This window comes from Danio aesculapii, chromosome 17 (assembly GCF_903798145.1).
Source record: "Danio aesculapii chromosome 17, fDanAes4.1, whole genome shotgun sequence".
Lineage (NCBI taxonomy): Eukaryota > Metazoa > Chordata > Actinopteri > Cypriniformes > Danionidae > Danio > Danio aesculapii.
Genome location: NC_079451.1, coordinates 28,481,639 through 28,496,960, shown reverse-complemented (window position 1 = coordinate 28,496,960; position 15,322 = coordinate 28,481,639). Strand labels below are relative to the sequence as shown.

The 15,322-nt window shown below is 36.5% G+C and overlaps 1 protein-coding gene across 6 annotated transcripts in view; it reads left to right on the top strand.

The window, feature by feature from the left end:
- ehbp1 (EH domain binding protein 1) overlaps positions 1-15,322 on the top strand; it is a 209,516-nt gene that overhangs the window by 191,423 nt on the left and 2,771 nt on the right. For all 6 annotated transcript variants that reach the window (XM_056477550.1, XM_056477549.1, XM_056477555.1 and 3 more), the window contains 2 exons: positions 7,211-7,310; positions 8,263-8,336. In XM_056477550.1, the coding sequence (XP_056333525.1) occupies positions 7,211-7,310; positions 8,263-8,336 (174 nt within the window). The remainder of the gene's footprint in view (positions 1-7,210; positions 7,311-8,262; positions 8,337-15,322) is intronic.

Here is a 15,322-nt window from a genome sequence, read left to right as displayed (position 1 = left end):
GATTTTGGGTCTTAATTTTGCCATAACTTTTTTTCTGTGTTTCAGCAAGCAGAATGATCTTATTTTGACACATATTTTGAGAAAATGCTTTGAATTAAAAAAAAAAAACTCAACTATACACTCTGGGCAAATGTACTACCCTTTTGTTATGTTCGGGATGAAAACATCCACTGACTTGAACTGCTTTGAAATGCATCAGATAATTTTTTTTTACAATTTTTTTTTTGCATAAATCTGTTAATCAACCTCAGTCCTGATCAAAACTACTAAATTGTTTAGAAAATGACAGGATTTTAATGCTTTAATTGTCAAATTCATAAATTATGTCACCAATTTGTGTGCTGAAAAACACACAAAATGAGGTATTTTCAATATAAAACGTAATTGTGGACTGGATTTTATTTATGAAAGTCTTGGATATGTGAAACAACATTGTCTTTGATGCTTTGTTTTTGATTAATTTTCATTATTGGTGGCTGTTTTTTCCACATTGACTTTCATTTCAACAGCTTTTTTTTATTACAAAGCCATGACACCATATAATCTGGCATTTTTGATTGTTGGTTGTATTTTTCTCTTGGGAAGAGGTAAAATTTGTACATTTTACTGTTGATCATCAGTTGGCACCATTAACCCTTTAGATGCCAAAAAAGCTTAATTTCTGGATTTTATATGGAGTATAGCAGCAAATTAAAATATGTGTATGTGTGTCTGAGTGTGTGAGGGTGACTTTTACGCCCTTACCTTGATGTGTCCAAGAAATTCAAAATGTGCATCTCAGCTCTACATGGAGTAAACAAAAACAAAGACTGTGTATTTGTGCACCATCAGATGTGGTTATAATGCAAGTCAATGAGGCAAAAACAGCCACCAACAGTAAATTAGGGAGAAAGTATTCAAATAAAACAATGCATCAAAACCAGTGTTGTTACTAATCATTCACATGTCTGTGACAAAGACTGTGATAAAAAGGTTTTAAAAAGGCCAGTCCACTGTTACGTTTTATATTGAAAATACGTCTTTTTTTCACAAATCAGTGACATCCTTTGTGAACATGGCAATTAAAGAGTTAAAATCCTGTCATTTTCTAAACAATTTAGTAGTTTTGATCAGGACTGAGGTTGATCAACAGATTTATGGAAAAAAAAGTTTATCTGATGCATTTTACAGCAGTTTAATTTAGTGGCTGTTTTCATCTCAAACATAACAAAAGAGTAGTAAATTTGAACAGTGCACAGGTTAAGGTGCAATACTTATCCTCATTTATATTAGTACTTTCTACCTACTGTTGAAAGCTTCTTTTGTTTTTAAAGAAGTCTCACTAAGTTTGCCTTAATTAAAGGTGAGATAATGCAGGTAATGCCGTTTTTTTTTATGCACCTGTCAGTTTTGAGATGTGGACTTTTTGGCTTTTCATAAAGTGTTTTTAGATGGATGCAAAGAAAATATCCAAAATACACTTTTAAGGGTTTCTCTTGTCACACTTTATCAATTTGTGTTTATAGAATTCAATTACAATACACACTTCTTGAAGTTTTGTTTTACTTATTCTGTATTCTGAAGAACTTTACAGAGTGACAGGTTTATACTTATTTAGTCGATTATATGTATTATTATATGCATGAACATGTATTATACATATACATTTTATTCTACAAAGTTTATTAATATTTAGTCTGTTTCTGCAGTATTTGGTGAATTATAGACAAGGGGCTGCGCCATATATTGTTTCAGCATCGCAATGTGGGTGTCCCTACAATAGTCACATCGCAGGAGATGCAATGTTGAATTAGGATTATTGATCAGCATAAAGGTTGAGAATAGATGCGATTTGTGGTGTCATTGCCAAGTATAACCATAACAGAGTGACATTTGTCATTTGCATCTGTTTAAAGGCATTTCAAGAGAGTTTAAAGCATTTGGGGACAAAAGGTACATTTGTAATTTCAGTAGGGTAATTTTACTAAATTATTAATACATTGAAGACTATACAGTGTTCTTTTACATTTCGTTGTTCAATTTCTGTACCTGAATACTGTTCAACTCTACGGAAAACCATAAAGCACTGTTTATTCGACTTTTTTCATTGCTCTATTGTAATTATTCCTGCTTGCAATTCGTTGATTATGTTTTATACATGATTCACACCTTTACAAAATCACCCCAGTTGATCTAATCATCTTAATGATTGTTTTCCAAACAGAGCTATTCAAACCATCTGGTAAAACTGCATTCATATTGCAATATATATCACAGAAAAATTAAATATTGCAGCTTTTTCCAATATTTTGCAGCCCTATTATGGACTACCGATAAGAGATTCATAAATCCTCTCTGCAGAAACATTTGACTCAAATATGAGGAAAAGTGAATCAGGAATTTGAACCTGACTTCGTTCAGCATTTTTTTTTTAAAGTCCTAGAAAGGAATGCATGAATCAGTTTAAAAAAAGTTTAACTAAAAACACAGTCATTGTATTAGTGTTTGACTTTTATCTGTAAACAAAGACATTTGACCGTTCCGGCAAGCTCATCCACAGTACACACGTCTTTATTTTATGGTGTAATGCTCTGATTCTCATCTGACGATCTTCAAAAGTTGATGTTAAAGTGCTCGTGTTAGTGAAAAGAGCGAGTGTGTGTGTGTTTGTGTATGGATCTTAATTGTGTTGTTGATGCTGTCAGCAACAGACAGGTATCACAGGAGCCAAGACTAGGTGATGTGATTACATAAGCTTAAAGGATCTTTCATCTTTTCTCCTCTTTCATCCCTCTTCAAAGACATAATTAGTGTCACAAAAATGCTCCGAATACTGACATCGGAGTCATTCTTCCTGAACCCACTTAACCAGTTTACCCCACGACCCAAACCGTACCAAACCCTAACAGTGTCTGTTTTAATTTCATACCTGCGGAGGTCAAATCAAGATGGCATCGTATGGTCAGAAAATGGGAAATCTTTGAGGTTAACTAACTTTAAGCCAATCACTTGAACTAAAGAACAACATGTTAATTGTAACATCTATTGTTTTTATTAAATAATTATGTTTATTATAAATAATATAATAAATAATAATAATAATAATAATAATAATAATAATAATAAGCAAAAATCTAATTGTACTTATTTATTTTTATTAATATCATTTTGGTGGTGTATTATTTTTATTATTATTGTTATAAAATTACAGTATTTGTTTAATGTTTAATTAAGTTTTAAGTTTTAATTAGTTTGTTTAATTAAGTTTAATTAAATTATTAGTCTTAATATTAATATTTAGTTAATGTTTTTTTTTCTTTCAAACTTTGCTTTCACAGAAATAAACCGTCTGTGAGTTAATTACAGCTAAACTTCTATTTATTTATTTATTATTATTATTTTTTTAATAAATCTTTTTTTTTTCTGGGGTTTTGACCTTTAATGTACAGGACAGTAAAGAGTATTGACAGGAAAGCATGGGGAGCAGAGAGAGGGGAAGGATTGGCATAGGACCGCAAGGCGGAATCGAACTCGGGTCACCAGCACCGGAGTGCATGTGTCGACACACTAACCACTACACCACTGGCGCCGACTATTTCTCTTTTTTTATTTAATTTTTTTAATGCATTTTTTTAAATTTCAAGCTGTTAAAAATACGTTTTTATAAGATTTGCAATTTTCTAAAGCATAACTTTATTTCACACATTGAATTAATGAAGTTGTTGGTGTGTAAAACCTGTTCATGTACTCACCAAATCCACTGTTTATATTCATTTGTTACTTTTCAAAACAATTTAATTATTTTTTGCTTAATAAAAAAAGTATTTTGAAAAATAAACGCACCCGCTAATGTGCCCTTAAGTCCTTCACAGCCTTTTTGCTCCAAAAACACTTTTTGCTAAGTCAGTGATTGAGTTTCCTAGCTGTCAATCATCATCAAGCCCCTGAACAGGGAGTAGTTTCTGACTCTGTAAGTCCAGCATCTTCTCATGTAGGCCTGAGGCACAGTGCATGGGCTTGTGGATTTATTAGATGTATACAGAATTTGTAGATTTTTTTTCTTTTAAACTTTAATCCATAGAAAGTTTATTTTTGTGAAAAAATGACAGTAACATTTCTATTTCTACTGAGCCATTCAAAGACACTGAAAACACTGTTTTCATGAGCTGTTCACATCAAACTTTGCATCATGTTGCATACTTTAATAATTGTAACAGGATTTGCAGTTTGATCTAAGCCATAATGCGTTTAGACATTTTGAATTTGAATTAATAAAGTTTTTGACCTATTGGTGTGTAAAACCTTTTAATTTACCCACCAAATCCAGTGTTTATATTCGTTTGGTGCTTTTCAAAACAATTTAATTACTTTTTGCCTAATAAAAAAGTATTTTGAAAAATAAATGTGCCCACTTATGTGTCTTTAAGTCCTTAACAACCGATTTTTGCTAAGTCAGTGATTGAGTTTCTTACAGTAGCTGTCAATCATGTGGCCCCTGAACAGTAAGTAGTTTGACTCTGTAAGTCTAGCATCTTCTCATGTAGGCCTGAGGCACAGCGCATGGGCTTGTGGATGGGATGTACATTGAATCTGAAGCTCTGAAGCTGCACAAAGATCCAGAGCTGAGGCTTTAATCCCAGTCGGTGGAGGAAAGTAACAGCCTGCATTAATCCTGCTCTAATCCAGAGGCATCTCTGTTTTTCTGACAATAGCAGAGTCTAATATGTAGGTAGTGAACACACATCTGGATGGCTTCCTAACGTGCGTGTCAGTCTGCGCTGTTGAGAAAAGCCTGTCAGATAATCTCATTTGATGCACTTTATACTCGTTGGAGGTGTGAGAAAAGTGCTTAACTTATCTGTGCCAGAGAAAGTCAAGCGAAAGAGTGTGTGTTTCTCTCGCTATTAAAATATGAAGGCCTGTGTGGAAAAAAGACTTTAGAAATGAAATGGTTATATTGTGGTTTGAGTTGTTATTATTAACTGAAATTATCACCATTAACTAAATAACAGTGTTTATTAGGGCTGAACAATAGTCACATGGCAAGATAGGCAATGTTGAGTCTGAATTTTAGTTAACCTGGAGCCACAGAACACAGAGTCACTGCCGTGTTTAACCAAAATCGAGTAAAGGTTTATCATTTGCATGTGTTTTAAGGCCTGAGAATGAACATTTCAAGAGAGTCTTAAACATTTGGGCACAAAAAGTAATGATGTTTATAGGTGTAACAAACATTTATTGTATTTACTTATTAAAGGTTTTTCTTAGAATGTTGTCTTGTTTCTAGTCCAAATATCTACATTTCAAAGTAAAAACAAGATTATTTTATTTCTCCCATAGATAAATGCTCATTTTAAGGAAAAACTCAATTTTTTTTACAATATTTTCACTTGATCTTAGAATATTTAGACTAGAAATGAGACAAAGTAAGAAAAGCTTCTTCTTTTTGCATTGTGATTATTCAGATTCTGTACCTGAATACGGTTAGACTCCCCAGAAAAATGCTAAATATAGCTATTCAAACCTTCTCCTGAAACTATTCATATTGTGATATCAGATTTTTCCAATATCGTGCAGTCCTAATGTAAAAACAACACAATTTTGTGACTTAATTGTTTGTTCAGTCAACTTCAATTTGTAAAAGTGAATAAGTTAAATTCATTTCTTTGTTTTCCCAACACAAATCGATTGTGGAACCCAGCTTCTTTTTTTACAATGTATTTTATTTCAGATAGTTTAATCTATTTTTGTATTTTTATTTGATTGACTTTAAAATAGCTAAAGATCAAATGTATAAAAAGCTTTATAGACTTAAAAAATGACTAAAAGTTTAAAATAGATGAGCAGCTATGTAGATATAAAGCATATAAAACAAAAACAGCAAAATTATTAACATTTTAAATTCAACAAACTAAAATAAAATATTTAGAAAAGTTGTTAAGATGTAAATCATTTTAAACAAAATCAATTTTCCAAAACAGCATGTGAGCCTGGACCACAAAACCTGTAACAGGGGTACTATAACTATATTTATTTATTTATTTTATTATTATTGTTTTTTTTTTTATTGAGATTTTTACATTATATGAAAGCTGTATAAATAAGATTTTACATAACAGTACATGGCCGAGATAAAACTATTTAAAAATCTGGAATCTGAGGATTCAAAAAAATGTAAATATAGAAATCACCTTTAAAGTTGTCCGAATTGAATTGTTAAGATTAAATATTACTAATCAAAAAATAAGCTTTGATATAGGAGGGCATTTACTTCACAGAACATGATCTTTATTAAATATATACATATACACTACCGGTCAAAAGTTTGGGCTTGGTTTTTTTATTCCATTTTTTTTTTTTAAGAAAATTATTCTGTTCATCAATGCGACATTTATCAAATTTTATAAAAATATTAAACTGTTAAAGACTTATTAAATATTTATTTATATATGTAGTTTCAAATGAAATTATTACTCCTGTCATTATTGCTTTTTTTACTATTACCAATAATAATAATAATAATAATAATAATAATAATGTTAACAATAATAATTCATATTAGAGTGATTTCTGAAGGATCATGTGACGCAGAAGACTGGAGTAATGAAGCTGAAAATTCATCTTTAAAATCACTGGAATATATTATTAAATTAAATAATAAGCTGCTTTTGCACAGTTATTCTATAGTGCAAGAACATTTTACAGTTTTACAGTTTGTACTGTATTTGTGAGGAAATAAATGCAGCCTTGATGAGCAGGAGAAGCTTATTTTAAAAGATGAAAAAATCCTACTGACCCCAAACTAATTATTTTATTTTATTAATTTTTTTTTTTTTGGCACAAAATAAAAATCTACAATTTTAGCTCATTCAGTGCATTCTTGGCTATTTCCACAAATATGCTCACATAACATAAGATTTTGTGGTCTAGGATCACATATTATTAAAACTTTAAATATGAAATAATATCCAAATAGACTCAACACTAAAGAATCAATACAAAACTTAGATGGATGACATGTTAATATATGCAGAAATTTAGATGCAATCCTTTGATTATATATCTGATCAGTCTTTAAAAGAAGAAGCATGTTAAATAATATAATTATATTTATTAATTTGATTGAAGATTAACTTGTGTTTAAGTTTTCTGCATGTCATGTTTACTATGACACAAAGTAAGATTGCTTCTGTGTAATAAACTTTTCCACATTTTTCTTTCTGTTTTACAGGGAATAATAAGGAAGAAGAGGAGTCCATGATGCAGGAATGGTTCACGCTGGTCAACAAGAAGAACGCTCTGATCCGCCGGCAGAACCAGCTCTCTCTGCTGTGAGTTCATGTTTGCTCTCTTTCTTAGCTTTACCAGTAGAAGCGCACACCTATAATTCATGGAGACCCACACTTGAAATGATTTTCCCAGGAGACCCAGAGCCCAGTCAGAAGGTCGGGCCCCTCATTCACTCGCACCCCTCCCCCTGCGGCCCTCCAAAACGCCATATCAGTGCGGACGCGTCTGCAATAATGTGATTTCAAAGACTGTATTATTCCAGCCATTATGAGAATTGGATCGACCCCCCCCCCCCCCCTTCTTGAAAAAAGAAGTGAAAAAATGACTTCATTCACCTAAAAGACGAAGCCATTATAACAATAACCTGCATATTTACCCTCTTTTTTAACTACGTTCACAGTTATTTTTGTGCCTAGAGAGATGATAATGTTCATTTTTGAAAGCTTTCATCCCTTTCTTTAAAAGTGAGACGCAGAGAAATCTGTGCGGCCGTTCATTCTGCATAAAGAGAGAGAGAGAGAGAGGAGGAGAAGAAAGAGACAGAGTTTCAAAGCTCTTACAAATGACAGATTGAAGTATTCTAATCACATTATATCACTGGAAAAGGGCTTTTTAAGTGCTCAATTAAAAGGGCCTTGATAATTTCTCTTTCTTTCATTTTCTTTTTAGTCACCGAACAGGCTGTGAAGGACAAATTCTATTAGGGACAGAGTTAGCTCATTTCCAATACATTTGAAAGTGGTGAAATTTAATTTGCCGCGTGATACGCCGCCCGCCCGCCCGCCTGCTTCTTTTTTTTTTCCTCTCTCTCTCTCTCACCCCACCGTCATCTTGCCACTCTTGGTTCCGGTTTGTGTATCGCTTATTTGCAGTAGATTAATGTGAGGTAGGCAAGGTGTTGGCGAGTTCACGAATCAATGTTTATTAAAGGTTTCTTTAAGTGTTTAATGATTTAGTCATTAACATATTGATGAACTTTTACAACTTGCCCAGGGAGAAGGAACACGATCTGGAGAGACGCTTTGAGCTGCTGAACCGAGAATTAAGGGCAATGCTGGCGATTGAAGGTAAGAGGGAGCGAATGAGGGATTTGGGGGGTGAATTTGAGAGGTGCTCTGTGAAAGACAAAGATCCTCTCCTGCTTAATTAAACATGCTCTTTGACACCTCTGATCAGGCTCCGCCCACTGTGGCCTGATCCATAAACACCGCCTGCCTTTTAAACACACACATTCACCCAGTGCATTCTACACCATATATACGTGTAGCTCTCAAAAATGGCAAGTATTGCAGCCACAAGTGCGGATGTCACTTCCACATCAATATTGAATCTCTATGATGTGCCCCAGGGCTCCAGTGGACGTGCTTGCGTTTCTAAGAGTTTTGAGTGTGTGTTATACAGACAGCTAAAAAAAAAAAATAAAGCCTATTGTGCGGTATCAAAGTTGTCTGGTTAAGTTTAATCCCTTTGACTGTGTCCTCTTTCGCAAAATGAACCTTTTACAATCAATGCAAATTGATTTTACAATTCGATGGTGACCCTCTCACCCCTTGGCTAGCCATGGTAATTTCTTTCTGCACCTGATAAGCGAGCTGATCCATCATAAATCAATTCTAATTAGTTGGGAGAGGTTGACAGCGGACATGAATAGCCAAGCAGAGAGAGAGAGAGAGCGAGAGAGCGTATGGTGACGCTCTCTCACCTCAGGCAGATCATCTCTATATTTTGGCACGCTTCTGTCTTGTTTCTCAAAGATTCCTGCACAGCGAGAGCCGGCGTGATACTGAACGCTAAATGCAGGAGGCGATAACAAGAACTTAAGCTAATAACGTTGAGATGCTGAAGTGCCTCGGCCTTGTGTCCACTTATCAGTGAACATGGAGCAAGTTCCAAATGTTGGTGCGAGGTTGACGAGGTCCGTCCGCGGCTGCGGTAATTCAGTCCCTGCTGCTTGTAACAAGCCTATCAGTGCACACACTGCTACCTGTTGAATTATCACTCGCAGTTATTTTCTCTCTCTCTCTCATACACACACTTTATCTCTCTCTCGCTCGCTCTTTCTCCCATGAGGCTCGGCACTTGGCATTCAGAGTCAGGCTGTTTCTGAAGCGAGTCAGAGATAGTTCTGAGCTGCTGGTGAGGAGCTTCGTGCATCACTTTCTTATTTGGAGCCCCAACGGGCTCTCGCGCCCAGCCAATGCAGACAGGTAATTGCTGATTTGCTTGGTCAGCTGATGACATTGGAAGTGTAGCGGCTGAGGCGTTCAGACAGGCACACACACTTTCTCTGGTATCAGCACACACTCTCTTGCTGATAGAGAAAAATACTCCTCACCCTCCTCGACCCCACGACCGCGCGGAGGAGAATCCACAGCCTGTGTGACCCAGAGATGAGGAATAGTGAAGACTCGTAGAGGTGTCATGGAGAGCTTTCACAGCATTTTATGAGACTTTTTTAAAGGAAGTGTCAAGAAGGACTGGATGTCTGCATTTTATGGTGTACTCAGATGTTTTTTTTTCATGCTAAATGCTAAAGTCATTGCAGGGAAATTGAAGTAGCAGGATGAAGATTTTTATTTGTGGCAGAGTTATGTATGAAATATAATCACAGTACAATACAAGTCAGGCTCGCTCCTTAGATGATGTAATATTTCTAAAGTATATAGTAAAACAAATAGATAAACATGAAGATAAAAATACTAAGACTCTACTTAATAAAATGTAAAGCAAAATGATTAGCCCTCCTGTTCAATTTTATGTCATTTTCAAATGTTCCCCAAGAGAAATTAGAGTTTTTCAGTATTTCCTATAGACCCTTTTCACATTTCCAGGTTTCTCAGTAGCGGAAGGCATCATAGTTGGGTAAACTCAGAGCGCAGTGGATTGGAGAGTACAACAAATATTTTATCACAATCCAATTTGCTGAAAAAAAAAAAGAAAAACTCCACGATGGTGTTATCAAGACTTTCAGAGAAAGAAAAAAAATAGTGTGAGACGGCTTCCAGAAGAGAGAATTACGTTAAATTTACTCTCAGCCTTATAGACGCTGCATTAGACCTCGCACAATTGATCATTTGTTTTTTGTCATTTGACACAAAGAGGATATTATACATTCATAAATGCATATAAATGTCCATAAGTTTTTTAAAAAAGTTAAACATTAAAAACTTTTATAATTATGATGACTGTTAAATGCATCAGAGCAGTCTGGTGAAAAGGGTCCATTGTATTTTTCTTCTGGTGAAAGTCTTTTAGTTTGGCTAGAATAAAAGCAGTTTTAACATTTAAACCTTAAAAAACATTTTAGAACAAACCACTAGCCATTAGTCGTCTGATGGCTTGCCTAATTAACATGGTTTTAAATAAGGACTCAACTGTTTTTCGTTTGAAAATTAATAGAAAACTGAAAACATGCAAACTTTCAGTGTTGATTGTGTATTAGATCAGTGATGCTAATTTCAGAAGTATTTTGGGCAGCATCATGGGAGTGAGCCAAACTTCTCCTTCCTGCTTTACGGCTGCTCTGCCATTTCTGTACAGCCTCATGGGAAATGCTGTTTTTCTGTATGAATTCTGCTATTGCACATAATTGTTTTTAATGTGAACAAATGGCTTCAACAAAATCATATACAGTCTGTTAATACCCTCAGATCTTACAGCAAGTCTGTCTTTAATGGACGCTGGTTTCTGCCACTGAATAAAAAGAATACAAATTTCAACTTTTAACCTCACAATTTCATAGTTGCTATAATTGTGATATATAAACTAGACATGAGCCAATAATTGATTCTGATGGTGTGATAACCTTGTATAAAAATATCACAGTTTCATGGTATTGTGATTACTGCTCTAAAATATATTCTCTTTAAATGTCTGGATAACAAAAACAAAAATCCCCTTTGAACACAATATACAACATTTATAATATTTTGAAACAGTAAACATGTCAGGCTAAAGAACTTCTACTGTTTTCATTACTTTCAAAATCACTGACTTCTTTACTACTTAAAACGGCATCTGTTGATATCTTTTCTGCTAGATATACTGCTGTCCTATAAAACTAAAAAGAAACGTAAAAAAAGATCTAACACATGCCATAGGGATGGTATAACAGAAAATTTGGGCATTTTTAAAACCTTGACATTTCCAAACTGCGGTATTGACCTTATTCTTCGATGCGGAAGTGTGCTCGTTTTTGCAATTGTTTTAGAACTTCCGATTCAGTTGTCTATGGGAGAAATGACTAGGAATAATAAACGGCAGCAAACGGTCAACTACTTGCTCTACAAACAAGTGTTTTCATGATTATACAAACAAAGCAGAATAATATAATAAGAACATATCAGTTTGCAACATCAAGCAGCAAAACGAGCTGTTTTTAACCTCTAAAAATGAATGGAAGTGAATGAGACCGAAAATCTCGAGCCAATGGCTGCGTCCGCTCATACGCGAAGAATAAAGTCAATACCTTGAAAACGGTTATGGTCTCATGCCTAATATAAACACATAATTACCTTTTTACTTTTTTGGTTGTTTTTTTACCACAGTAGGCTACCATTACAAACAATTTCCCTATGGAGAAAATGAATAGAGTTTTTATTAAAGCAGTTTGATGCACTCTATTGCAATTTAGTAATTTGATCTTCCTGTCATTCCACTACAACTTCCTGTGGAGTGAGGCCAGTTCCATTTAAATTGACACTTTTGAATTTTGAAAGGAAGCCAGTTATTCAAATCTGACATTTTCCAGCCTTGACTAGCATTACATATGGAGTAACCTTTATCAGGTTGCTCTTGTTTGTCTTCTTCTTTTTTATACAGTATATATATATATTAATATGACGACAGATAACATTACTTACAGAGTTAAATTGAAGAACACTTGTTGCGTCATGCATTAATAGATCTGAAGCCCCCTGGATAAGGCAAAGAAAATATTTAGTCAATTCTAAAGGCAAGATGGATTCAGTTAAAGGTGTGGAGCAAACAGGGTGAGTGTTAATGTCAGCTAAACGATAACCCCTTCAGTCTGTGCTCCGCTGTGGGGAGGCAAAGAAAAGTGGCGAGGCCTTCCACAATATGCCATGACTCCTATTTCTCTGCCTCCAAATTGATCCTTTTTGCCCTTTTTATCTGCCTGCCATGCACACACGCTTTCTCTCAAATTCGTCTTTTTTCCCCCCTCCCCTCTCCCTATTTCTTTCTTTCCTCAAATGCGCTGCACTCCGGGGCGTTATATTTGAAAGTGGACGCTCCTTTTTGCCAAGGGATTTCTGCATAGGTCCCCCAGTTTTGTTGTTACGGTTTTATATGATAAGCTTTTTTATATGTTTAAAATCAATATGTAATCCTGTGCAAGGGCTTATCCCCCTACAACCCCATTTGTAAATCTATTTGAGCTTTGTTACATGTCTGGGCTGCCGTATTCCTCAGATTGATTGGGTGCAGTGTGAGAATCCTATCAAATGGCCGGCTTTGATGATGTTGCAAACTCTTTCAAGATTGCTAGTTGACTGGAACTGGAGATAAGGCGAGACGACACTTTCTCATTCTCCACTATTCACCCAAATCTGTGTTCATTTCCATTTAGCCCTGGCTTGCTGCATTTGACTCTCAATGTGCACTTTTCTACAAGGGCCCCTAATAGACGACGTTTGTGTTTGTTTGGGAAAGAACACCAGAGATTTTGTTGTTGTTGTTATACTTTTGAGTGTTTCATTTAAATTGGGTGATCATAATATCCTCCAGTTGATCTCACAGATCATTTGTCTGAACGTTAAACTTTGCTTGGTCTGAAACCAAACAAGTTCCATTCACATGCATGCAAAGATACACGGGATGCAGAGTAGCCATTCAGACACTGTGTGTTTATTTATTTATTTGAGGAAGTCACTTTATTTCTGATGTATTTTTGGGGTAAGAATCCGGGGACTGTTGTCCCGTCACCCTCCTTGTCCATGTTGGTCTTTGTCTGGTTCCCAGCTGGCCTCTCTCCAGCTCCATCTTATGCTGGCGCTCTCAGCCTGCCCACTGCTCGCCCAAATCTGCTGTAATAAGAGCATGCATTTTTCCCTGGATTCCTCCAACACTACTTATTTCCTGTTATTTCCTCCTCCAAAAAAAAGTTCAAACCCACTCCGCTGGCTCCAAAAGTTGTGTCCGCATGTGTGTGAAGTTTGTGTTTGGTGATCTTTCAGAAGAAGCTCAGCTCTGTGCCTCCTGAAGCTGCCGAGCAGGTTGCACTCTTGAATAAATTTTGCTGTGGAGGAGGGTCATGGGGATTTGAACCAGCGCATTCTTCTGTGGGTTGTGAGTGCTCACATGGTTACCATTGGTGTGCATTGTTAGGGTTATCTGAATAAGCACCGACCATGTGAGTTTTAACGTGATTGCCCAGGGCGATGAGAGAGAGAGAAAGAGGGGAGTAATCCAAAAAGGATTGAACCCCCCCCCCCCCACCCAACACCACCAACTCCAAATAGTCCGTCCGTCTCTTCTCTGAGGAAAAGAGAGGAGGCAGCAGCTTCCGCTGGTGTTTTTTTGGCAAGTTGCGCTCAGTGGTTTGCTGTGGTTTGCCCTGTCCCTCTGCGTCCATATTCATTGTTTACCTTCTTAATGAGGGGGGCGGCGCTGCTCCGGCTTGATTGACAGCTGCATGTGGCCTCTGCCGGAGGTGCAGGGGAGGATCTGTGGCTTTTTGGCTGAGAACGCTGAAGGGGAACAGGAGGAGGAGGTAAAGAGTCCAGGGGCTTTTTCTCTCGCCCTCTACCTCTTTGGGACATGCAGGAGAAGTTTTTGTTGGTCACAGTCTACCCTCCAGGCAGGGCTTTGTGAAGTGGGCATTGTGGTTCTTGACGGAGGGGTTGCAGAAACGACAGAGCGAATTATAGAGGAGGCTTGTGAAAGACATGCAACGTATGGAGAGCCGTGCAGGATAAACAGGCCGGCCTGTAGGATGATAATAATTCAGTCTGTGAATATAGGAGAATACACCACTGCTGGCTGCCCAAAACTGCCTTCATTTACAAATAGCTTAATTGCGCTGCTTCTTTCACATGACTCTTTTCCCAGCTTCTGCTGCAAATTTGTTAAAGCTGAGACGAATCCTCTCAAATATTTAGTGTTAGCCTCTCTGTCAGAACACCAAAGACTTTCATTTAGCTGCTGGGGGCCAATAACTCTCAAATATTGGAAGTGTGTTCATTTTGCTTGACTTCAAAGGGGCAGAGGTTAAGCGAGAGTGAGGAGCAGACCTTTCAGGACCCACCACACACAGATGCAGCAAAAGTCTGTAGCTTTAATGAAGCGCTCTTGTTTTTAAGATTGACTTTTTGGTGTGTTTATCTTTCTGGTCAAAAATGGTTGCTCTGTAACAAGTGTGTGTGTGTGTGTGCATGAGGGAGCGCTAATAAAGCAGTGTGAAGACACTGGTATGGTCTGTTCGTACAGCGGGCTGAAGAATAGGCCTGGTAAGATAACTTCCCCTTGGCTGTGAGCAGGGCCTTAATCTGCACTGGTATCAGTAAGGCCTGATCTCGTCTGCCTGGCTGATATTTCAGACCTGCTGTTGGCAGAGCGACAGGAGCAGGTCACCTCACAGAGGCCTTCGCTATAGTCACACACCATTTATACATGCAGTTTATATCATTTGTTTAAAAAAGCCTTTTTCTTTGAGATTATGGGACTCCACGTTTGCTGAAGTGGAAGAATCTCAGTTTTTGTCTGATTAGTGCATCTCTTTGGGAGCCGTTGGGAGGCGTCTGAAAGCAGTTCTTGTACTGTCCTCATATTCACTGGCGTTATCAGATTCTTTCAGTCTGAATTCCTCCGTGTGGCTGCTCTCCATACAGAAGCCCTGATACAACTTCACAATCACTCCACAAGAGTACAGGCTGAGCTGGCTTTGCTGAATATTGTTTTATCACAGGAGAGTCATGTCTTTAATCCTCAGCTGCTGTTCTGGCTGTTTTACCAAAATTTGGAACTTGTGTTTTGTTATGAATATATTATATCATATTTTATGAAGATATTACAAACTCAATATAAAGGTTTT